This window comes from Carcharhinus amblyrhynchos, chromosome 1, assembly GCF_965287045.1.
Source record: "Carcharhinus amblyrhynchos chromosome 1, sCarAmb.v2.hapA, whole genome shotgun sequence".
Taxonomy (NCBI): domain Eukaryota; kingdom Metazoa; phylum Chordata; class Chondrichthyes; order Carcharhiniformes; family Carcharhinidae; genus Carcharhinus; species Carcharhinus amblyrhynchos.
Genome location: NC_137324.1, coordinates 55,575,434 through 55,594,343, shown reverse-complemented (window position 1 = coordinate 55,594,343; position 18,910 = coordinate 55,575,434). Strand labels below are relative to the sequence as shown.

The window sequence follows — 18,910 nt, the reverse complement described above, 5'->3', positions numbered from 1 at the left end:
TTAGCGTGGATAGAGGATTGGTTGTCAAATAGGAGGCAGAGAGTGGGGGTCAACAGGTGCTATTCGGATTGGCGGATGGTGACTAGTGGAGTGCCCCAGGGGTCGGTGCTGGGTCCTCAGCTTTTTACCATTTATATAGATGATCTGGAGGAGGGAACCGAGTGTAGGGTGTCGAAATTTGCTGATGACACCAAGATTGGGGGAACGGCAAATTGTGCGGAGGGTGTGGAGAGTCTGCAGAAGGATCTAGATAGGCTGGGCGAATGGGCCAGGAAATGGCAAATGGAATTTAATGTTGGCAAGTGTGAGGTGGTCCACTTTGGTAGGAAGAATGGTAGGAAGGACTATTACTTACGGGGCGAAAAACTGCAGCAGGCGACAGTGCAGAGGGACCTCGGGGTCCTTGTGTATGAGTCGCAAAAACCCAGCTTGCAGGTGCAGCAGGTGGTCAGGAAGGCGAATGGGATGCTGGCCTTCATAGCGAGGGGGATTGAATATAAAAGTAGGGAGGTCTTGCTGCAGCTGTATAGGGCATTGGTGAGGCCGCAGCTGGAGTACTGTGCGCAGTTTTGGGCGCCGCACCTGCGCAAAGATATTTTGGCCTTGGAGGGAGTGCAGAGGAGGTTTACTAGGCTGATACCGGAGTTGAGGGGGTTGAGCTATGAGGAGAGGCTGAATAAACTGGGCTTGTACTCGTTAGAGTTTAGAAGAATGAGGGGAGATCTCATTGAGACGTATAAGATGATGAATGGGATGGATAGGATAGAGGTGGAGAGACTCTTCCCGCTCAAAAAAGACCGTAGGACTAGGGGGCACAGCCTCAAGATAAAAGGGGGGCGGTTTAGAACGGAGTTGAGGAGGAACTTCTTCACTCAAAGGGTGGTGAATCTCTGGAATTCTCTGCCCGTTGAAGTGGTGGAGGCTGCCTCGCTAAATATTTTTAAGATGCGGGTTGATGGGTTTTTGATAAGAGAGGGGATTAAGGGTTATGGGGAGAAAGCGGGAAAGTGGAACTGAGCAGCGACAGATCAGCCATGATCTTATTGAATGGCGGGGCAGGCTCGAAGGGCTAGATGGCCTACTCCTGCTCCTATTTCTTATGTTCTTATGCTTCAGCATGATGTGGACAGGCTGAGTGTATGTGCATGTGCATGGCAGATGCAGTTTAATGTGGAGAAAGTGATGTTATTCACTTTGTTAGCAATAATAGGAAGACAGGTTATTACTTGAATGGGTGTAAATTGAGAGAGATAGATACTCAGCGAAGATACTTTGGTGTCTTCGTGCATCATTTACTAAAAGCGCGCAGGTACAGCAGGTAGTAAGGAAGGCAAATGGCCTTTATAGCAAGAGGATGTGAGTCTATGAATGGGGATGTTTTACTGCAATTTTATTCGGTATTGGTGGTGCCACATCTGGAGTACTATGTTTTGGTGTCCTGATCTGAACAAGGCTATCTTGCTATTGAGGGAGTGCAGCAAGGGTTTACCTAACTGATTCCTAGGATGGCAGGTCTATCATTTGACGAGAGGTTAAGCTACTTAGGGTAATATTCACTGGAGTTTAGAACAGCGAGAGGGGATCTCCTAGAAACTTATAAAATTCTAAAAAGATTAGACAGGCTAGGTTCAGAAACAGTGTTCCCGATTTGGGGGAGTCCAGAACTAGAGGTCATGGTTTGAGGAAAAGGGGTAAACCTTTTAGAACTGAGGTGAGGAGAAATTTCTTTACCCAGAGAGTGGTGAATCTGTGGGATTCACTGTCACAGAAAGTAGTTGAAGCCAAAATGTTGTGATTTCAAAAAGGAATTAGGTATAGCTCTTGGAGCTAAAGGGATTTGGGGAGATGGCGGGATCAGGATATTGAATTTGGTGATCAGCCATGATCAAAATGAATGGTGGAGCAGGCTCTAAGAGCCGAATGGCCTATTCTTGTTTCTTGTTTCTCTGTTTCAATGTTAATACATGCCTCCACAAACAGAGATGATCTGTAGAGGGAGGACAGTATGCATGATGAAACTTTACAGGTCGAATGCCTCAAGAACCCTGGAGGAGGCAGCAACCAGGAAGGATGGATGTCCTGATGCCAAGGGATGTTCATCGGTGTCCATATCTGAGGCAGCTAATCCAGGATTAACATCCTGCAGCTCAAGAGGCTCCCCTTAGGGACAATGAGATTGTGAAGAGCACATCAAATAACTACTTCGAGTGACACTTGCTCAAGCTGTTACAGTAGGACACCGGATTGATGGATACTTCTGAACTTTATCTTCAATAGCGCAATGGTCCTCTCCACCACTGTTGTGGGAACATGACAACGGTTGTATCTCTCCACAGTGTCTGTCCTTGGTGCCCAATGTGACTCGTGGGGTTGCACATGGCTAGTTCTTGGACTACAACTGTTTGTAATCTATATCAATGATCTACAAGCAGGGACATAATGTAACAGCGAAATTTGCTGATGACTCAAAAATAGGCGGGAAAACAGACTGTGATGGGGAGACAAAAAGTTTACAAGTGGGTATTGACAGGCTAGGGGAATGGGCCAGAATCTGGAAGATGGAATTTGTAATAAATGCAAGGTTATCCATTTTGGCATGATGACGTCAAGATATGCTCCTCACATCATAAGAACATAAGAAATAGGAGCAGGAGTAGGCCATCCAGCCCTTTGAGCCTGCCCTGCCATTCAGTAAGATCATGGCTGATCTGAAGTGGATCAGCTCCACTTTCCCTCTTTCTCCCCATAACCATTAATTCCCCTGTCTGTCAGAAACCTATCTACCCGTGACTTAAATATATTCAGGGAGGTAGCCTCCACCACTTCAATGGGCAGAGAATTCCAGAGACTCACCACCCTTTGAATGAAGAAGTTCCTCCTCAACTCTGATCTAGACTGCACCCCCCCCCCCCCCCCCCCCCATCCTGAGGCTGGGTCCTCTAGTCCTGCTATCCTTTCTAAGCGGGAAGAATCTTTCTACCTCTACCCTATCTATCCCCCTCATTATCTTAAATGTCTCTATAACATCTCCCCTCAGTCTTCTGAACTCTAACGAGTGCAGACCCAGTCTATTCAGTATCTCTTCATAAGCTAACCCCCTCAGCTCCGGTATCAGCCTAGTGAACCTTCTCTGCACTCCCTCCAAGGCCAATATATCCTTTTGCAAGTGCGGTGACCAAAACTTCACACAGTACTCCAGCTGCGGCCTCACCAGTACCCTGTACAGTTGCAGCAAGACCTCCCTGCTTTTATATTCTATCTCCCTTGCTGTAAAGGCCAACATTCCATTTGCCTTCTTGATCACCTGCTGCACCTGCAGACTGGGTTTTTGCCCCCCAGGTCCCTCTGCACCGTAGCATGCTGCAGCTTTTTGCCTTTTAAATAATAATCCCTCCTCCTATTATTTCTGCCAAAGTGGATAACCTTGCACTTGCTAACATTATACTCCATTTGCCAGATCCTCGCCCACTCGCTCAGCCTGTCCAGATCTCTGCAGACGTTGCAGACGTTCCACACCCTCCACACAATTTGCTTTTCCACTCATCTTCGTGTCATCAGCAGATTTCATCACTCTACACTGTGCCCCCTCGTCCAGATCATCTATGTAAATGGTAAACGGTTGAGGCCCCAGCACCGATCTCCGCGGCACTCCACTGGTTACCAGCTGCCAATCAGAATAGCACCCATTGATTCCAACTCTCTGCTTCCTATTAGACAGCCAATCCTCTATCCACGCTAACACCTTACCCGCAACTACGTGCACTCTAACCTTCTGCAGCAACCTTTTGTGAGGCACCTTATCAAACGCCGTTTGGAAATCTAAAAACTCCATATCCACCATGATTTAACATCATCATGTGCAATTTAACATTCTCCAAATCAGAGCATGAGGCCTGCTTAATCTTTAATTCTACTTTACATTTTTATTTTGTACATGTCAAATGTACAGCTTTCTTTCATTCTTGATATCAAAAATCATATTGAAACATATTTATGTGTCATTTATACATGTTATCATTATACCATATGTGGTGCCCTGAGCAGAAGTTATACTTGTGAACAGTGCTCCTTTATAATTTTCGAAAAGTGTCACTCTTCATGGTTTCTGGGTTCCATCTTGGGCAAGAACCCCATGTTAGCCCCACTTCCACTAGTTGTCAGAAAGGAATGTCTATACCCTCACATCTCCAAATGTGGGGATTTCCTAGCCCCACATTCCTCACACTGTTGGCCTTGTTCATGGCAGGTGAAAACTGTTCTGATTCTTCGGGCACATTCCACCAGAGTTACAGTAGGAGCTCACGATAGGTATACCTTCATCAGATCGACTGCAGTGGTTGAGGAAGGTAGTTTACCACCAGCTTTTCAAGGGCAACTAGAGATGAGCAATAAATAGTGGCTGTGCCAATGGTTATGATATTTCATGCCAGAATAAAAGAAATGTATTGCATGTTGTTGGAATGTGTGGCATTGCTGTTGCTGTTTACACTTCTAAAGTTGTAAGTATATGTTTTTTATTTTTATATCAGTGCAACTATAATACATTGTGTACAATAACGTTTCATGAAATGTTATAAATTTCAAGAGTTTTATCTTAATAACATTTAAGGATTACATGATACATTTGTGCCATCTACTGGTGTAACAAAAATACTGGAAATCTTGGATGATTTGTATGGCAGGGTTGAACTGTAGATGTAATTTTTATGAGTTAATGCTCGAGGGTTTTTTTGCTGTTCAATTTATTAAATGGAAAATTGGATTGGCTGTAAATTAGATCAATATCCATGTGATCAATCTTGTTAAGCGAGACTGGATCAGGCATTCTATCTTGTTGCATTTGTTTGTACAACTTACGTAACTGTATAAATTTCATCTCAAACTTGTCTGCCCTTTCTATCAACTTGACTATGTTTTTTTAAAGATTAACACTATGCAAAAAATGTTTCAAATATTAGAGGTATGTGAAAATCTTATTATATTCTTACCTTCTTCATTCATATAGGTGTACCTTATATCCTGTGCTTGCAGCAATTGTACAGTAAAAGTTACACTTGCTTGCTTTTGCATGAGAAGGCTGAACCAGCTGAAACTATTCGGAATTGAGAGATTTCAAAGTTAGTGCTTTCATACTATCCTGCGAACTCTATCTGATATGAACTGGGTGTAGAAGATGTTCAGCGGCTAGATTCATTTATTCCTCTATCAAAGATATTCCTTGCAATTGGCCACTCTTTCTGACAGTGAAAGCAGTTATGCACATTTGATTGGGAAACTCTTAATCGATTTAATCTGACTGGAGGAAGGTTTAATGGGGTTTCCGGGGGGTTAGGGGCAGGGGGTGCGTGGTCTTAAGACCTCTGCTTTTCTTGATATATATTAATTATCTAGACTTTGGTGTGCAGGGCACAATTTCAAAATTTGTGGATGACGCAAAACAAGTATTTAAAAGGACATAAGTTGGTGGAATGGGCAGACAAATTAGAGATGAATTTTAATGCAGGGAAGTGCGAAGTGAATCACTTTGGTTGAAAGGCAGCAGAGTGGTAACATGAAATCAAGGGTACAATTCTAAAGTGTCTCTGTTGGGCTCAGAATACCCTTAAAGGATGTACATGACCCTTGTCTACCAGCAGCCCACACCGGGCTACCTGTTTAGAGCAGGCCTTCCCCTGTGGTGCGGGCAGGCCGAGACATTTAACTGATCATTAATTAGTCTTTTGAAGGCTGGGGGGGGGGGGGGGGGGGGAGGAGGTGGTGGCGGGGTGGTACAGTGGTTAGCACTGTTGCCTCACCGCGCCAGGGATCCAAGTTCAATTCCTGGCTTGGGTTACTGTGTGCGTGGGGAATCCGCATGTTCTCCTTTTTCTGTGTGGGTTTCCTCCTACAGTCCAAAGGTGTGCACATTAGGTGGATTGGCCATGATAAATTCTCCCTCAGTGTACTTGGTGTTTGGTGACTAGGGGATTTTCACAGTAACTTCATTGCTGTGTTAATATAAGCCTAATGTGACTAATAAATAAATAAAATTAAGTCCAAGGACAGACAGGTCATCCAATTCCTCCACCATGTCCCCGAAAATGGGAGACAGATCAGGGGTGGGCGGTAGACAGCTGACAGGCTATGCACAGCATTTTATGAGATTCCAAACCTGCTGGAGAGGGACTGTTTTAAAAAAAACTGTTTATTTTACTTTCTACTGGTGCAGACAATATTGAAACCAGGAAAATGTTTCCAAGTAAGTGAATAGAGATGGTTACAAAGAAATCATTCTATAGATTTTGTGTCCATTGATAGCTCCCAGGAGTATAAAGGCCTGCAGAGGCCTATTTTCAACTGTCAGGTCCAACCATAAAGTGGGCCAACGGTAAGGAATCCAGTTGGATAAAAAAAAGTAGTGTTCCTGGGCCTGATCAGTTGATAGGCCAAAAAAAACTGTCCTCTTTACTTCCAGCTATGAAATTTAACAAAAGCTGATGAATAAATTATCAGGGTTTCTGCTGACTATGCAGCAACTTGTCTATGGGTTTGCACTATTTCAATATCTAGAGACAAAACTGCAGAATGCTTTCATTTATTTTGGGTTATGACAAGCCATGTAATATTTATTTGAGTACATCAAATCCACTCTATATTGAGGGATTGAGGTCACAGATATTCTAGAGCAGGTGGGGAATGCAGATTCTCTTCTCTGGAGGGCATTAATGCACCAAGTAGAATTTACATGGTTAATCAATGGATGGCCAGATTTAATAAACACATATTCACAATTTACTAGAGATGTTGAACTCATACCATTTACATTATTCATCTGCACCATAACTAGGTGGTTCCAAACTATGAACCAAAAGAATGTCACCTTTAGTTAATAGGTCAAGTTGATTGGCTATGCTAAATTCTCCCTCTGCCTTCCCGATCAGATGCTGAAATGGGGCAACTAGTGGATTTTCACAGTAACTTTATGCAGGGTTAATGTAAGCTTACTTGTGACATGAATTTTCACAAGTAATTCATGTAATCTAGATTACATGAATTTTTAACACAAACTTAACAGGCGAAGGTAAAATAATTAACCTAGCTATTGATTGTGATTGTAATTTTTTAATGCAACATGGATCTTCAGTAGTCAGACATTGATCAGAACTGATGAAAAGGCACAGAAGATTGTTTCCTCCTCCAGTTTTCTCACCTGAATGTACTGACTCACACTGTAATCTCAACAAAGCTCAGAACAGAAGAGTTATGTTACTCCAGAAAATCATCAAGCTTTCTTTCCAGTTACAATATTAGCTTTAAATTTCACAGCTTCCTTGTATCTCAGTTTAGTATTTTGCTGTGCTTCCAAACTCAACTTGAAATTGTTCAACTTACATCTGCATAATTTGTTACCCATTTTGGGACAAGATTCTGTCTTTCTCTCCAACTCCACTCATGCCGAAAGACTCAGGTTAAAACTTACTGCTTTGATCACGCCTTCGTAGGCTAATTCCTCCATTGACCTAGAACCTATTTGGTTTTTTTCCTGATTATTACCTCTAAGTGCTTGGGGATATCTTGTACATTAAATGCAAGTTGTGGTGCCATGGATATCCAATTTCTTTCACTGTCACATAGCCCTGTACAACCATAGAGGTATTTAACTTCAGATATATGCCTTGAATTAATTTCCAACTCCTGTAATAGAACATGAGCAGTTCAAATAATGGGCAAGGAAAAAATGCATTATAATTTCAATGATGTATATTTTTAAAAAGGGACATATTTCATTTGTGGAAAGATCAGGGTATTTAAGGCATTTATACAAAACATAGGTTATATAATTAACTAAGTAAAAATGAAGCATTACATGGTTATATATCTTATACACAGTTATATTTGAGAGGAATTTTTTTGCACCATATTCTCTTCATTTAGTTTGTTCAATTCTCTTCATCTCTTGGTAAATTCTTATGTTCTTCTCAGGGTAGGTCACTTCAGATAGACTCAATTTACAGATGGCTTTATTATTGGTGGTCATCAGCAGAAATATAATTGTGGAAAGGCAAAAAGGCAATGTGCATGCAGGTAATCCAACCTTGAAAATAACAAAATATAACACTTAAATAGCGACATCAGCTCTGTTTCAAAAAACATTTAAGTAATGATACTGAATGATATGACAGGAGACAGTCCCAGATGTTTTTTATACACAGAACAAAGGCAACACTGTTTGAACATATACCCAAAGGTCCCCGCCCCGTCTCCTGTCTGAATAACCATCCAACAGTGCTAGAAATCATTTGATGTTATGAAAATTACTTTCTTTGATATTACAAAGAAAAATGATGCTTCCACATCATTTTGACTAGAATTGTTACATTTGCATTAGAATCATAGAATCTTACGGTTTAGAAGGAGGCCGTTCAGCTCATCGAGTCTGCACTGACCACAATCTGACCCAGACTCTATCCCCATAACCCCATGCATTTATCTTATCTAGACCCCCTGCCACCGAGGGAGAATTTGGCATGGCCAGTCCACCTAACCCAGACGTGTTTGGACTGTGGGAGGAAACTAGAGACATGGGGAGAAATCTACAGAACATAGAATTTACAAGCTCCATGCAAACAGTGACCTAAGAAATTGAGAATCGAACTCAGGTCCCTGGTACTGAGGCACCAGTGCTAATCATTGTGCCAACATGCCACTGAAAATAAGAGCACAAATTAACAAAAATGCTCAAATCCCAGTAGCTCTCAATGGAATAAAGTGATAAGTACTTAACTGTTTCACTGGTTGTTGTGGTTATAGTGCCATTTGGTTTGTTGATACAAACTGTTTATTAACATTTCATACAATTGAAAAATGGTAGTATAAATTTGAAGGCTCTAATCTTGTGACAACAAGTAACCACCCTTCGACACATCTTGGTAAATCTTCACGCCCTTAGGGACTTTCATATCTTACCAAATGTGCAGTGACCAGGACTGAACACAATACTCTAGTTGGAGCCTAGCCAGAATTTCATATAGCTTCAGAATAACTTAAGAACATAAGAACATAAACATAAGAACATAAGAAATAGGAGCAGGAGTAGGTCATCTAGCCCTTCGAGCCTGCCCCGCCATTCAATAAGATCATGGCTGATCTGTCGTGGCTCAGTTCCACCTTCCCGCCCTCTCCCCAGAACCCTTAATCCCCTCTCTTATCAAAAACCCATCAACCCGCGTCTTAAAAATATTTAGCGAGGCAGCCTCCACCACTTCAACGGGCAGAGAATTCCAGAGATTCACCACCCTTTGAGTGAAGAAGTTCCTCCTCAACTCCGTTCTAAACCGCCCCCCCTTTATCTTGAGGCTGTGCCCCCTAGTCCTACTGTCTTTTTTGAGCGGGAAGAGTCTCTCCACCTCTATCCTATCCATCCCATTCATCATCTTATACATCTCAATGAGATCTCCCCTCATTCTTCTAAACTCTAATGAGTACAAGCCTGGTTTATTCAGCCTCTCCTCATAGCTCAACTCCCTCAACTCCGGTATCAGCCTAGTAAACCTCCTCTGCACTCCCTCCAAGGCCAAAATATCTTTGCGCAGGTGCGGCGCCCAAAACTGCGCACAGTAATCCAGCTGCGGCCTCACCAATGCCCTATACAGCTGCAGCAAGACCTCCCTACTTTTATATTCAATCCCCCTCGCTATGAAGGCCAGCATCCCATTCGTCTTCCTGACCACCTGCTGCACCTGCAAGCTGGGTTTTTGCGACTCATGCACAAGGACCCCGAGGTCCCTCTGCACTGTCGCCTGCTGCAGTTTTTCGCCCCGTAAGTAATAGTCCTTCCTACCATTCTTCCTACCAAAGTGGACCACCTCACACTTGCCAACATTAAATTCCATTTGCCATTTCCTGGCCCATTCGCCCAGCCTATCTAGATCCTTCTGCAGACTCTCCACACCCTCCGCACAATTTGCCGTTCCCCCAATCTTGGTGTCATCAGCAAATTTCGACACCCTACACTCGGTTCCCTCCTCCAGATCATCTATATAAATGGTAAAAAGCTGAGGCCCCAGCACCGACCCCTGGGGCACTCCACTAGTCACCATCCGCCAATCCGAATAGCACCCGTTGACCCCCACTCTCTGCCTCCTATTTGACAACCAATCCTCTATCCACGCTAACACCCTACCCCCAACTCCATGTCCCTCGACCTTCTGCAATAACCTCTTGTGAGGTACTTTGTCAAACGCCTTCTGAAAATCTAGAAAGACCACATCCACCAGCTCTCCTCTATCCACCGCCCTAGACACATCCTCATAGAACTCCAGTAAATTTGTCAGACACGACTTCCCTTTAATGAAACTGTGCTGCGTCTGCTCTATCAAGCAATTCCCTTCAAGATGCCTCGCAATTTCCTCCTTAATGACAGATTCTAACATTTTACCTACCACAGACGTTAAACTAACCGGCCTATAATTCCCCGCCTTTTGCCTGGCACCCTTCTTAAACAACGGCGTAACATTAGCCGTTTTCCAAACTTCCGGCACTTCCCCGGAATCCAGCAACGTCTGGAAAATAACCACCAAGGCATCCACTATCACCTCCGCCATTTCTTTCAGAACTTCCCTGTTTTTGTACTCAATGCTCCCATGTATGAAGCCCAAGAACTCATGATTTGGTAATAACTCTCTCACTATGTCCGACCATCTTCAAAGATCAATTCACATACACACTCAGGTCCCTGATTTGTTCTTGTACACTCTTCAGAATTGTGCCATTAAGTCTATAAAGGAAATTTTACAGCCTCCCAGCCAGTGCGTTTGCAGGCAGGAGGGCACAAAATAGGATGGGTGGTTTGCCCACAGTCTATCGACATATCCCCAAGCCATCCTCCATATGATGGTGGGCAGGTAAAGCATCTGTCTGCCTCTAAGCCTATTGAGGCCCTTAATTGATGGTCAGCTAAAGGCCTCTTTCTTCCCCGGCACAATAATGTGTGTTACTTTGGGATTCCCTGTGCCCATTGGGGACAACTCCCAAAATATTAACCACTTATGTTTATTGCTACAGCATTCAAATCCCTGTCTCAAACCCGATGGAGTTCCAACCAAAAACCCTGGATTTACCCGTGTCTTCCTTCTTTGGCCTGATTGTAGTCCCAGGAGTTGGCACTTTTGAGTTCTGTTAACGCTGGGACTAATCAGCTGCTGCCAACTCGAGACCCGAGAGGTCCAAGCCTGACAATTATCTCATTTAAGGTCATTGCCAGAATATTTTTGCTGCAGTCTTAAGACTGACTTTCCCACTGAGGAGGGACGGGAGTGAGAAATATACGCACACCACCCCCTCTCCCTCCACACCACACTCTAAAATTTATCCTGAAATTACCTCTTCACCCTTATGCAAAAATGCATTTCCTCATATTTATCTGTATTAAATCCCATTGGCACTTCTCTGCCCATTTTGTTTATCTAGGTCCTATTGCAGGCAATTTGTGGAATCCTCCAAGTTTGGTACCATCGGCAAATTGTAAGAACTTTCCAAGATTCAAGTCCTTTTACAGTGAATAAAGGAGTGGCCCTAGCACTGATCCTTGGTTAAAGCTACTATTTATTACTACTCTGGTCTGAAAAACAACCTCTCTTTTGCCTTTAAGTCAATTTTTTAAAATCTAATTGCTCACTGACCAGCCCCTATTCCATAAGCTTCAATTTTGTTAACAAGCCCTTCATGTGGCATCTTGTTAGAATCCCTACAATGCAGGAGGCGGCCATTTGGCCTGTTGAGTCTGTACCAGTTACAATCTCACCCATGCCCTATCCCCATAACCATTTACCCTAACAAGTCTCCCTGATACTAAAGGGCAATTTAGCATAGCCAATCCACCCAATGCTTTCTAAACATCCTTATACACAAATTCCACTGCATTCCCTCCATCAACCTTCTCTGTTACTACATCAAATAATCAATTAGATTTAGTTAAACACGATCTGTCTTTTATAAATCCATGTCAGCTGTTCTCAAACATCCCCAATTACCCACAGATGTTTTATCCTGTTAAGGATTCCAAAATTTTACCTATCACTGATCTTTGACTGATTGACTTCAGTCACATTTTTTAGCCTCCACAAGATTTCCTTTTTTGGCCACTAATAGAAGCATTTTTCCTCTGATTATATATTAGAAAGCATAAAAAATAATTTGAAACTGAAGTCGTCAATTTGGCCCTTTAAGCCTGTTACATCATTTTGTAAATTGTTGCTGACCCTTGACCTCAAATCCACTTTTCATGTCCAATCTCCAAATTTTTATTGATACCAGCCTTGAATATACACAATAGCCCCTGCAAGCTCTCAATGATTCAACAGTTTCACAACCTCAGTGAAGAGATTTCTCCTCATTTCAGGCTGAAATAGCCATCCCTTCATCTTTATGCCCTTAGTTCTAGATTTCAATGAGGGAAAACAATTTTCAGCATTAATTCTGCCATCCTTAATAGAACGTGGTCCTGGCACTTGACCACTTAATTGGCAGCAGACAAAACATTGCACAAGGGTCCAACTGTTTGCCCACTTAGTCTCACAAACTGCTTTCAGGCTCAGTGATGAAGCTTCACTCTTATTAGATGAATTATGGCCTTTGTGTCTTCCTAATATTAGTATGAATTGTAAACATCTGTTGCATTGATCTTTACAGCAACCCATTCGTTACATTCTGTCATTTTGAAAATGATCTATTCATTACAACTCTGTTTCCACTATCCAATCTAATACATTGCCCAAAAGTTCATGAACACTTGTACAAAACCCTACCATTTACTCTTCATAATTTATTATTACAATCTGATGAGAAAGGATTGAAAAATTAAAGAGTTCCCCTGTTTGCTCACTCTTCATTTGATCACAACAAATTTTTTTTGAAAAAGTTATCATTGCCAATTAAGTGAGAATTATTATAGCGTTATGATCATAAGAACCAAGAGGACATGTTTTCTTGAGTTTAACAAAAAAGTAGGTTAGCTTTATTATACTTAAACTGATCTCAGCAAAATAACTAAATTAGCACTGACACACACAAAACAGACTGTAGAATCCACAATAAAAGAAAGAGACAATAAAAGAAAGAGTCTAGTTTGGTGACTTGGCTGAATTCGATGGTATCAGTACTCTAATCAAGAAATGCAGAAGACTAAATTGATTGTTCTTCAGGGGATTATAATGCCAAATTGGATTATTTTAAGAAATCTGTCAGCAGTAGGCATTCATGGATGACAGACTGACTTCACTGCAATGAATTGGAATGTGAACATATAGAAATGCAAATTTGGGTTAGTCATCTTGGGCTGCGAGTTCAAGTCACTTTATCTCTGTTTTTAAAAGGTCTGGTTTTATAAGTTCAACTCAGGTTTCCAGCCTGTGGATTAAAAATCATTTGGCATGAAGCACACCTTCATGACATTATAATGGTATTGATGACAGCAGTGGCTCTGTTGATAATATTCTCATCTTTCAGTCAGAAGATTGTGGGTTTAAGCCCCACTCCGGAGACTTGAGTACACAAAGTAGATTGATACTTCAGCACAGTACTGAGAGAGTAATGCATTGTCTGAGGTGTCACTTCTCAGAGAAGATGTTAAACCAAAGTACCTCTGCCCTCTTTGGTGGGCAAAGAAGATCTCGGTGCTTTTCAAGACCGGGAAAATTTTCCTCTTCCTGGCCAATGTGAATTAGTTCACCATCAACCAAAACAGATTATCTGATTAGTTAGTTCATTCAGAATTATGCGATCTTTCTGTATGCAAATTGATAGCTACAGTTTCTACATTAAGTAAGAAGTCTCACAACACCAGGTTAAAGAATTTGATGTCTGTATCGATATGCACAATCTTCTTGGAGATCCTCTCCGCTTGGATCCGGCAGTTTGTGGTGTTGATAGTAGTCATGATGTGGAGATGCCGGCATTAAAACTTTAACCTGGTGTTGTGAGACTTACTGTGTTTACCCCAGTCCAATGCTGGCATCTCCACATCTTTTCTACGTTAAAACAGGAACAAAGAAGGAACCAAAACTAAGAAACTTTAACACTGTGCAAATGGATGGATTGAGTGGGTTCAGATTCACCTCATTTTGAAAAATACTTAATTGGCTGTGCTTTGCAAAATGTTTTTAACACTAAGACCATAAAAGCCACTTCTTCTCATTTATTCTGTAACCTAAAACTGTGCATTCACTAAAATTGTGTTCAAGTCCAGACTAAGGTTATGCCACAAGCTCTTTCAATGTAATGATAAATGCATCAACATCTTGACGATTAATGGCAATGACTTACCACAGACATTATGTTCATGAGTGCTTCTCCTAAATAGGCGCAGAAAAATGCTATTGGGAAGATAGAAAATTGTGTTAACTATACTTGGAAAATATTGGCTTTTTTTTTACATAATTACATTTCAATAGATGTTTATCTACTGTCTTTTAGTCTTCATGTTGAAGCATATTAACGTCTTTAAGGAAAAGGAAATTTAAGGAATGTGGTGGGGATCAGAGAGATGGATTTTGAAAAATTTTTGGAAACAGACACTGGCTGAAATACAAGCTTTAACATTTAGAAATCTATCTACTTCCTTCTTAAACATATTCAGTGACTCGGCCTCCATGGCCTTCTGTGGAATTCCAAGTGAGTGACGCTGATTCACCTCATTTCAGTTTTAATTGGGCTACCCCATATCATGAGTGTGGCCTCTTATTCGAGAACATCCACCCAGGGGAAACATTTTGTATTCATATCAAAACTTTATCAAGCTAAATGTTTCAAAGCTCTTCACTTTAACATTAGAAAAGAAAATATGGCATTAAGTCATGCAAAGAGATTTTCAAACAAATAACCAAATGTTTGATCAAAGAAGTAGGCTTTAAGGGACTTAAAAGGTGAAAGTGAGATGGTGAGGTTTACTGAGGGTATTCCAGAGCTTGGGACCTAGGTAACTGAAAACATGGCCACCAATGGTGGAGCAATGATAATCAGAAATACTTAAGAGAAAGAGGAGCACAGATATATGTAGGACTGCAACAGATTACAGAGATAGAGAGGAATAACACCACAGAGCAATTTGAATACAATGCTGAGAATTTTGTTGTGAGCTTGCAGAAGAATTTTGGCCCCAAGTATACAGGAGTAGAAAGTGGGAGGCCAGTCAGGGCTGCATTATAATAGCTAGGACTAGAGGTAACAAAGACATGTATGAAGGTTTCAGTAGATGAGCTCTGGCGAGGATCTTGGGCAATATTATAGAGGTGAGAATATCCAGCATTAATAACGATGTAGACATGTGTTTGAAAGCCCACCTTGAGGTCAAACACGACACCAAGGTTGAAAAAAATCCAGTTCAGGCTCAAACAGTTGCGAAGAAGAGGGATGGAGACAGTAACTGGAGGAAATATCTGCTGATCCAGTATTAGATATCAGTAGAGACTGTGGAGAGGATGAGTGTGGCAGTGGCAAGGAAAAGTTGATGTTTTCAGCATGCTTATGGAAATTGGTGCTTGGATGATGTCACAGAGGAGTTATGTGTAGATGTGAAATAGGAGGATTCAAAGGATAGAGCCTTGCCAGATACCTGAAGTACGTAAAAGGGAAGAGAAGCCATTGCTAGCAGTCCTCTGGCTACAATCAGATAGGGATGAATAGAACCAGGTGATTGTCATGCAAAGTTGACCACAGGAGAGAGGTGAGGAGCAGATGGCGCGGCCAAATGTGTTAAAAGCTGCAGACAGAAGGATGAGGAGGAAAATTTATCTTTGTCATAGTCACACAGAAAATCATCATGAGTTTGACAAGAGTCTTGTCCCATGATGGAGGCTGAAACTTCATTGGTGGGATACTCACATGATCTTTGGGAAAACAGGAATTAAAAGTTTAATGATGGTCATTGTCAAATGTTGCAAAATCTGATTTACTGCGTCAGTGCCCTTTTGGGAAGGAAATCTGCCATTCTCACCAGGTCCGGCCTACATGTGACTCCAGACCCACAGCTGTATGGGTGACTCTTAAAATGCCCTTTGAAATGGCTTTGCAAGCCGCTCAATTCAAGCATAATTAGGGATGGGTGATAAACGCTGGGCCAGCCAACAATGGCCACGTCCCATTTAAAAAAATTAGACACTCAGACACAGCTCTGGAGTCAAAGATGCTGAAAGTCAGGTGTAAAGGTTGGTGAGTGCCAAAGTGCATGTGGAAGTGAGCCCATGCTTGATGTTGGAGAGAGGAGGCATGTAGATGATATACAAGCAAGGGAGCAAAAGTGGTTTGGAGTGGTGTAGTGGTGTAAGCTTGTGTCAGGTAGGAGTGGAACCATAACAACATTGTACCATAGAGATGATGGTCATGAAGAAAAACAGGTAGAAAATGGTGGTCAAAAAATTATGTGAAATTGGCCAGAATGATGATCTGGTTTTCTTCAAGGACTATTCCTCCCTTTACTTGTGGTTAACATTAATTTTGCAACAAAATAATTATAATAGATTGTGACTACGTGGTGACAAAGATTTGTTTCTACTTACAGCACATTATTGCCAAAAGGTGAGTCTGCCATGTCAGGGCATAGAACATTCCTCCCACAGCACTGCAGGCCAGAACACTGTTGTAGCCCCAAAATCCATTATAGATTTTCTGGAATGGTGAGGCCAGGGATAATCCTGTAAGGCAAATTAATAAACAAAATAAAATATGTAACGGCTTAGTTCCCTACATGTTGCTAGTTATTTTGAATCTGCTTTGCTGCAAGTGTATCTAATGTGTATATATTAGACTACTTAACACTGAAAACTAACTAACTTAAATAATCACTTTTGCACAGTGAACAAGTGAAAGAGCAGCAGGATGCAGTTTTATGTCAGAGGGTAGGCTGAAAACCTCCCAGAGGTTAACCAACAATCCAAGAGGTAAGCTCTGTGATGAATGTGGCCTTCAAATAGCACTGTTAAAGAGTTGTTCCTGCCGTTGGCATTATGAGTTGCGCAGTGCATTTATCAAAGGATACGTCAGGCACTGGAGAAGATCAATATCTCCAATGGGTTCAACCACAAGTGGAAAGCACTTAATTGAAGATTTCACTCAACGTTTTACAAAATTTTGAGATACCCCCTGGTCAACTAAGGAGCAGCCTAGTCTAATATTATACAATGCCCTTTGGGCAAGGAATGAACACACTTAACGGATAAGTACATGGATGGGAAAGGATTAGAGGGATGTAGACCAAACGTGGGGAATTGGGGCTAGCTGGGAGGGCACCATGGTAGGTGTGGACTGGTTGGGTCAAAGGGCCTGTTTCTGTGCTGTATTGCTCAATGGCACTATATAAATCACTTGTCTTGTTGGATGCTTAGGTGTCTGTTTTGTTCCTGATATTAAGAGAAGAAATGGAAGGTATGTCACATGACCTCCCCCACAAGCTGCCAGAACCTGTAATATTGCCACATGGAATGGAACTCCAGCAGTTTACCATCAAACAGGTAGCAACAGAAAGAGCTTTGCTCAGGTGGATTGGCCCTCATGTAAACTGTGTATGACTGGAAACATCACAACTCCTGTATCAGTGCCATTAAGACTAAATTTATCTCTGTGTGGCTTCTTCTATCATGACGTCCTTGCTTTTGAAATGCTGGATCACCTGGCAGTAATTTTAATTAACTTCTGAAGGAATGCATCATCGAACTTTTGATTCTGGACCCTGGACTCACGTGAAACCATTACTCTTATTTCTACTGTGGTCCTGCCCTGTATCCCTTTCTTACTCATTGCCCTCTTTTATTCTATGAGTACAAATGTGGCAGACATTGCAAAACCCCTCCCACAGGTGGGACGGTGACACAATGGTTAGCACAGGTGCCTCACAGTATAGGTGCATTGGCCATGCTAAATTCTCCCTTGGTGTACCCGAACAGGCGCCAGAGTGTGGCGACTAGGGAATTTTCACAGTAACTTCATTGCTGTGATAATGTAAGCCTACTTGTGACACTACTAAATAAACTTAGACTTTTTTTTGAGTGCGCAAAATAAACTAACTCTTATTTTATCTTAGCTCAAGTTTGCTGTGGGGTTATTAATAAAGGATTGAATCACTTCAAACTGAAAGGTTGAGGAAAATCCACCACCACTTTTCAAGGAGAAATCAAAAATCAACAACACTTCTGTTTAGGGACAGGCAGTGAGGAGAAGCTAGGGTTGTTTAAATTAATCACACTTCTGTCTGTAATACTGAAAAATAGCATGGCTCCTCTGAAGTGTTTTCGTAATCCAGAGTAGTTAGGAATCGGCAACAAATGCTGTCCTTGCCCGAGAAAGAATATGAATAAACATTGAACATGAAACCCTGATGTACTTCCAAGTCAGAAAGCAGCAATATAGTCATACCTGCCAATATACCCACACAAGATCCAATTGCAGCATGCAGACATATGACTGGTGAGGAGATGATTAATGCAACAAGGAAGATACCACCAGTCCAGGGATTGTCACAGCCATACACCTGTCCAACACTTATTGGAATAGCTCTCAGAAGCTGAATAAAAATGAAACAGAATGACATGAAGTGACTTTTATGCAATGTGAAAGTTGTTAAGCAAGTTGGTGAAATAGACAATCAGGGCAAAAATGATGACATACATAGAAAATAGAAACAGGAGTAGGCCATTCGATTGTTCAAGCGTGCTCTGCCAATACCCTGATCAGGGTATTGAATTTGATGATCATATCCCTTGATCTCTTTTAGCCCCAAGAGCTGTATCTAATTTCTTCTTGAAATCATATAGCATTTTGGCCTCAACTACTTTCTGTGGTAGTGAATTCCACAGATTCACCATCCTTTGGGTGTAGAAAACTCTCCTCACTTTAGTCTAAAAGGTTTACCCCTTACCTCAAGGTATGATTCCAATTCTGG

The 18,910-nt window shown here is 41.7% G+C and overlaps 1 protein-coding gene across 1 annotated transcript in view; it reads right to left on the bottom strand.

Moving 5' to 3' along the window:
• Nucleotides 1-6,558: 6,558 nt before the first annotated feature.
• The window catches only part of LOC145339304 (urea transporter 2-like), a 39,922-nt gene continuing 27,570 nt past the window's right edge, over nt 6,559-18,910 (bottom strand). The window contains exons 6-9 of the mRNA XM_080183765.1: nt 18,385-18,532; nt 16,533-16,667; nt 14,302-14,351; nt 6,559-8,074 (exon numbers count right to left, since the gene is read on the bottom strand). Coding sequence (XP_080039891.1) covers nt 7,907-8,074; nt 14,302-14,351; nt 16,533-16,667; nt 18,385-18,532 — 501 coding nt within the window. The 3' untranslated portion in view covers nt 6,559-7,906. The remainder of the gene's footprint in view (nt 8,075-14,301; nt 14,352-16,532; nt 16,668-18,384; nt 18,533-18,910) is intronic.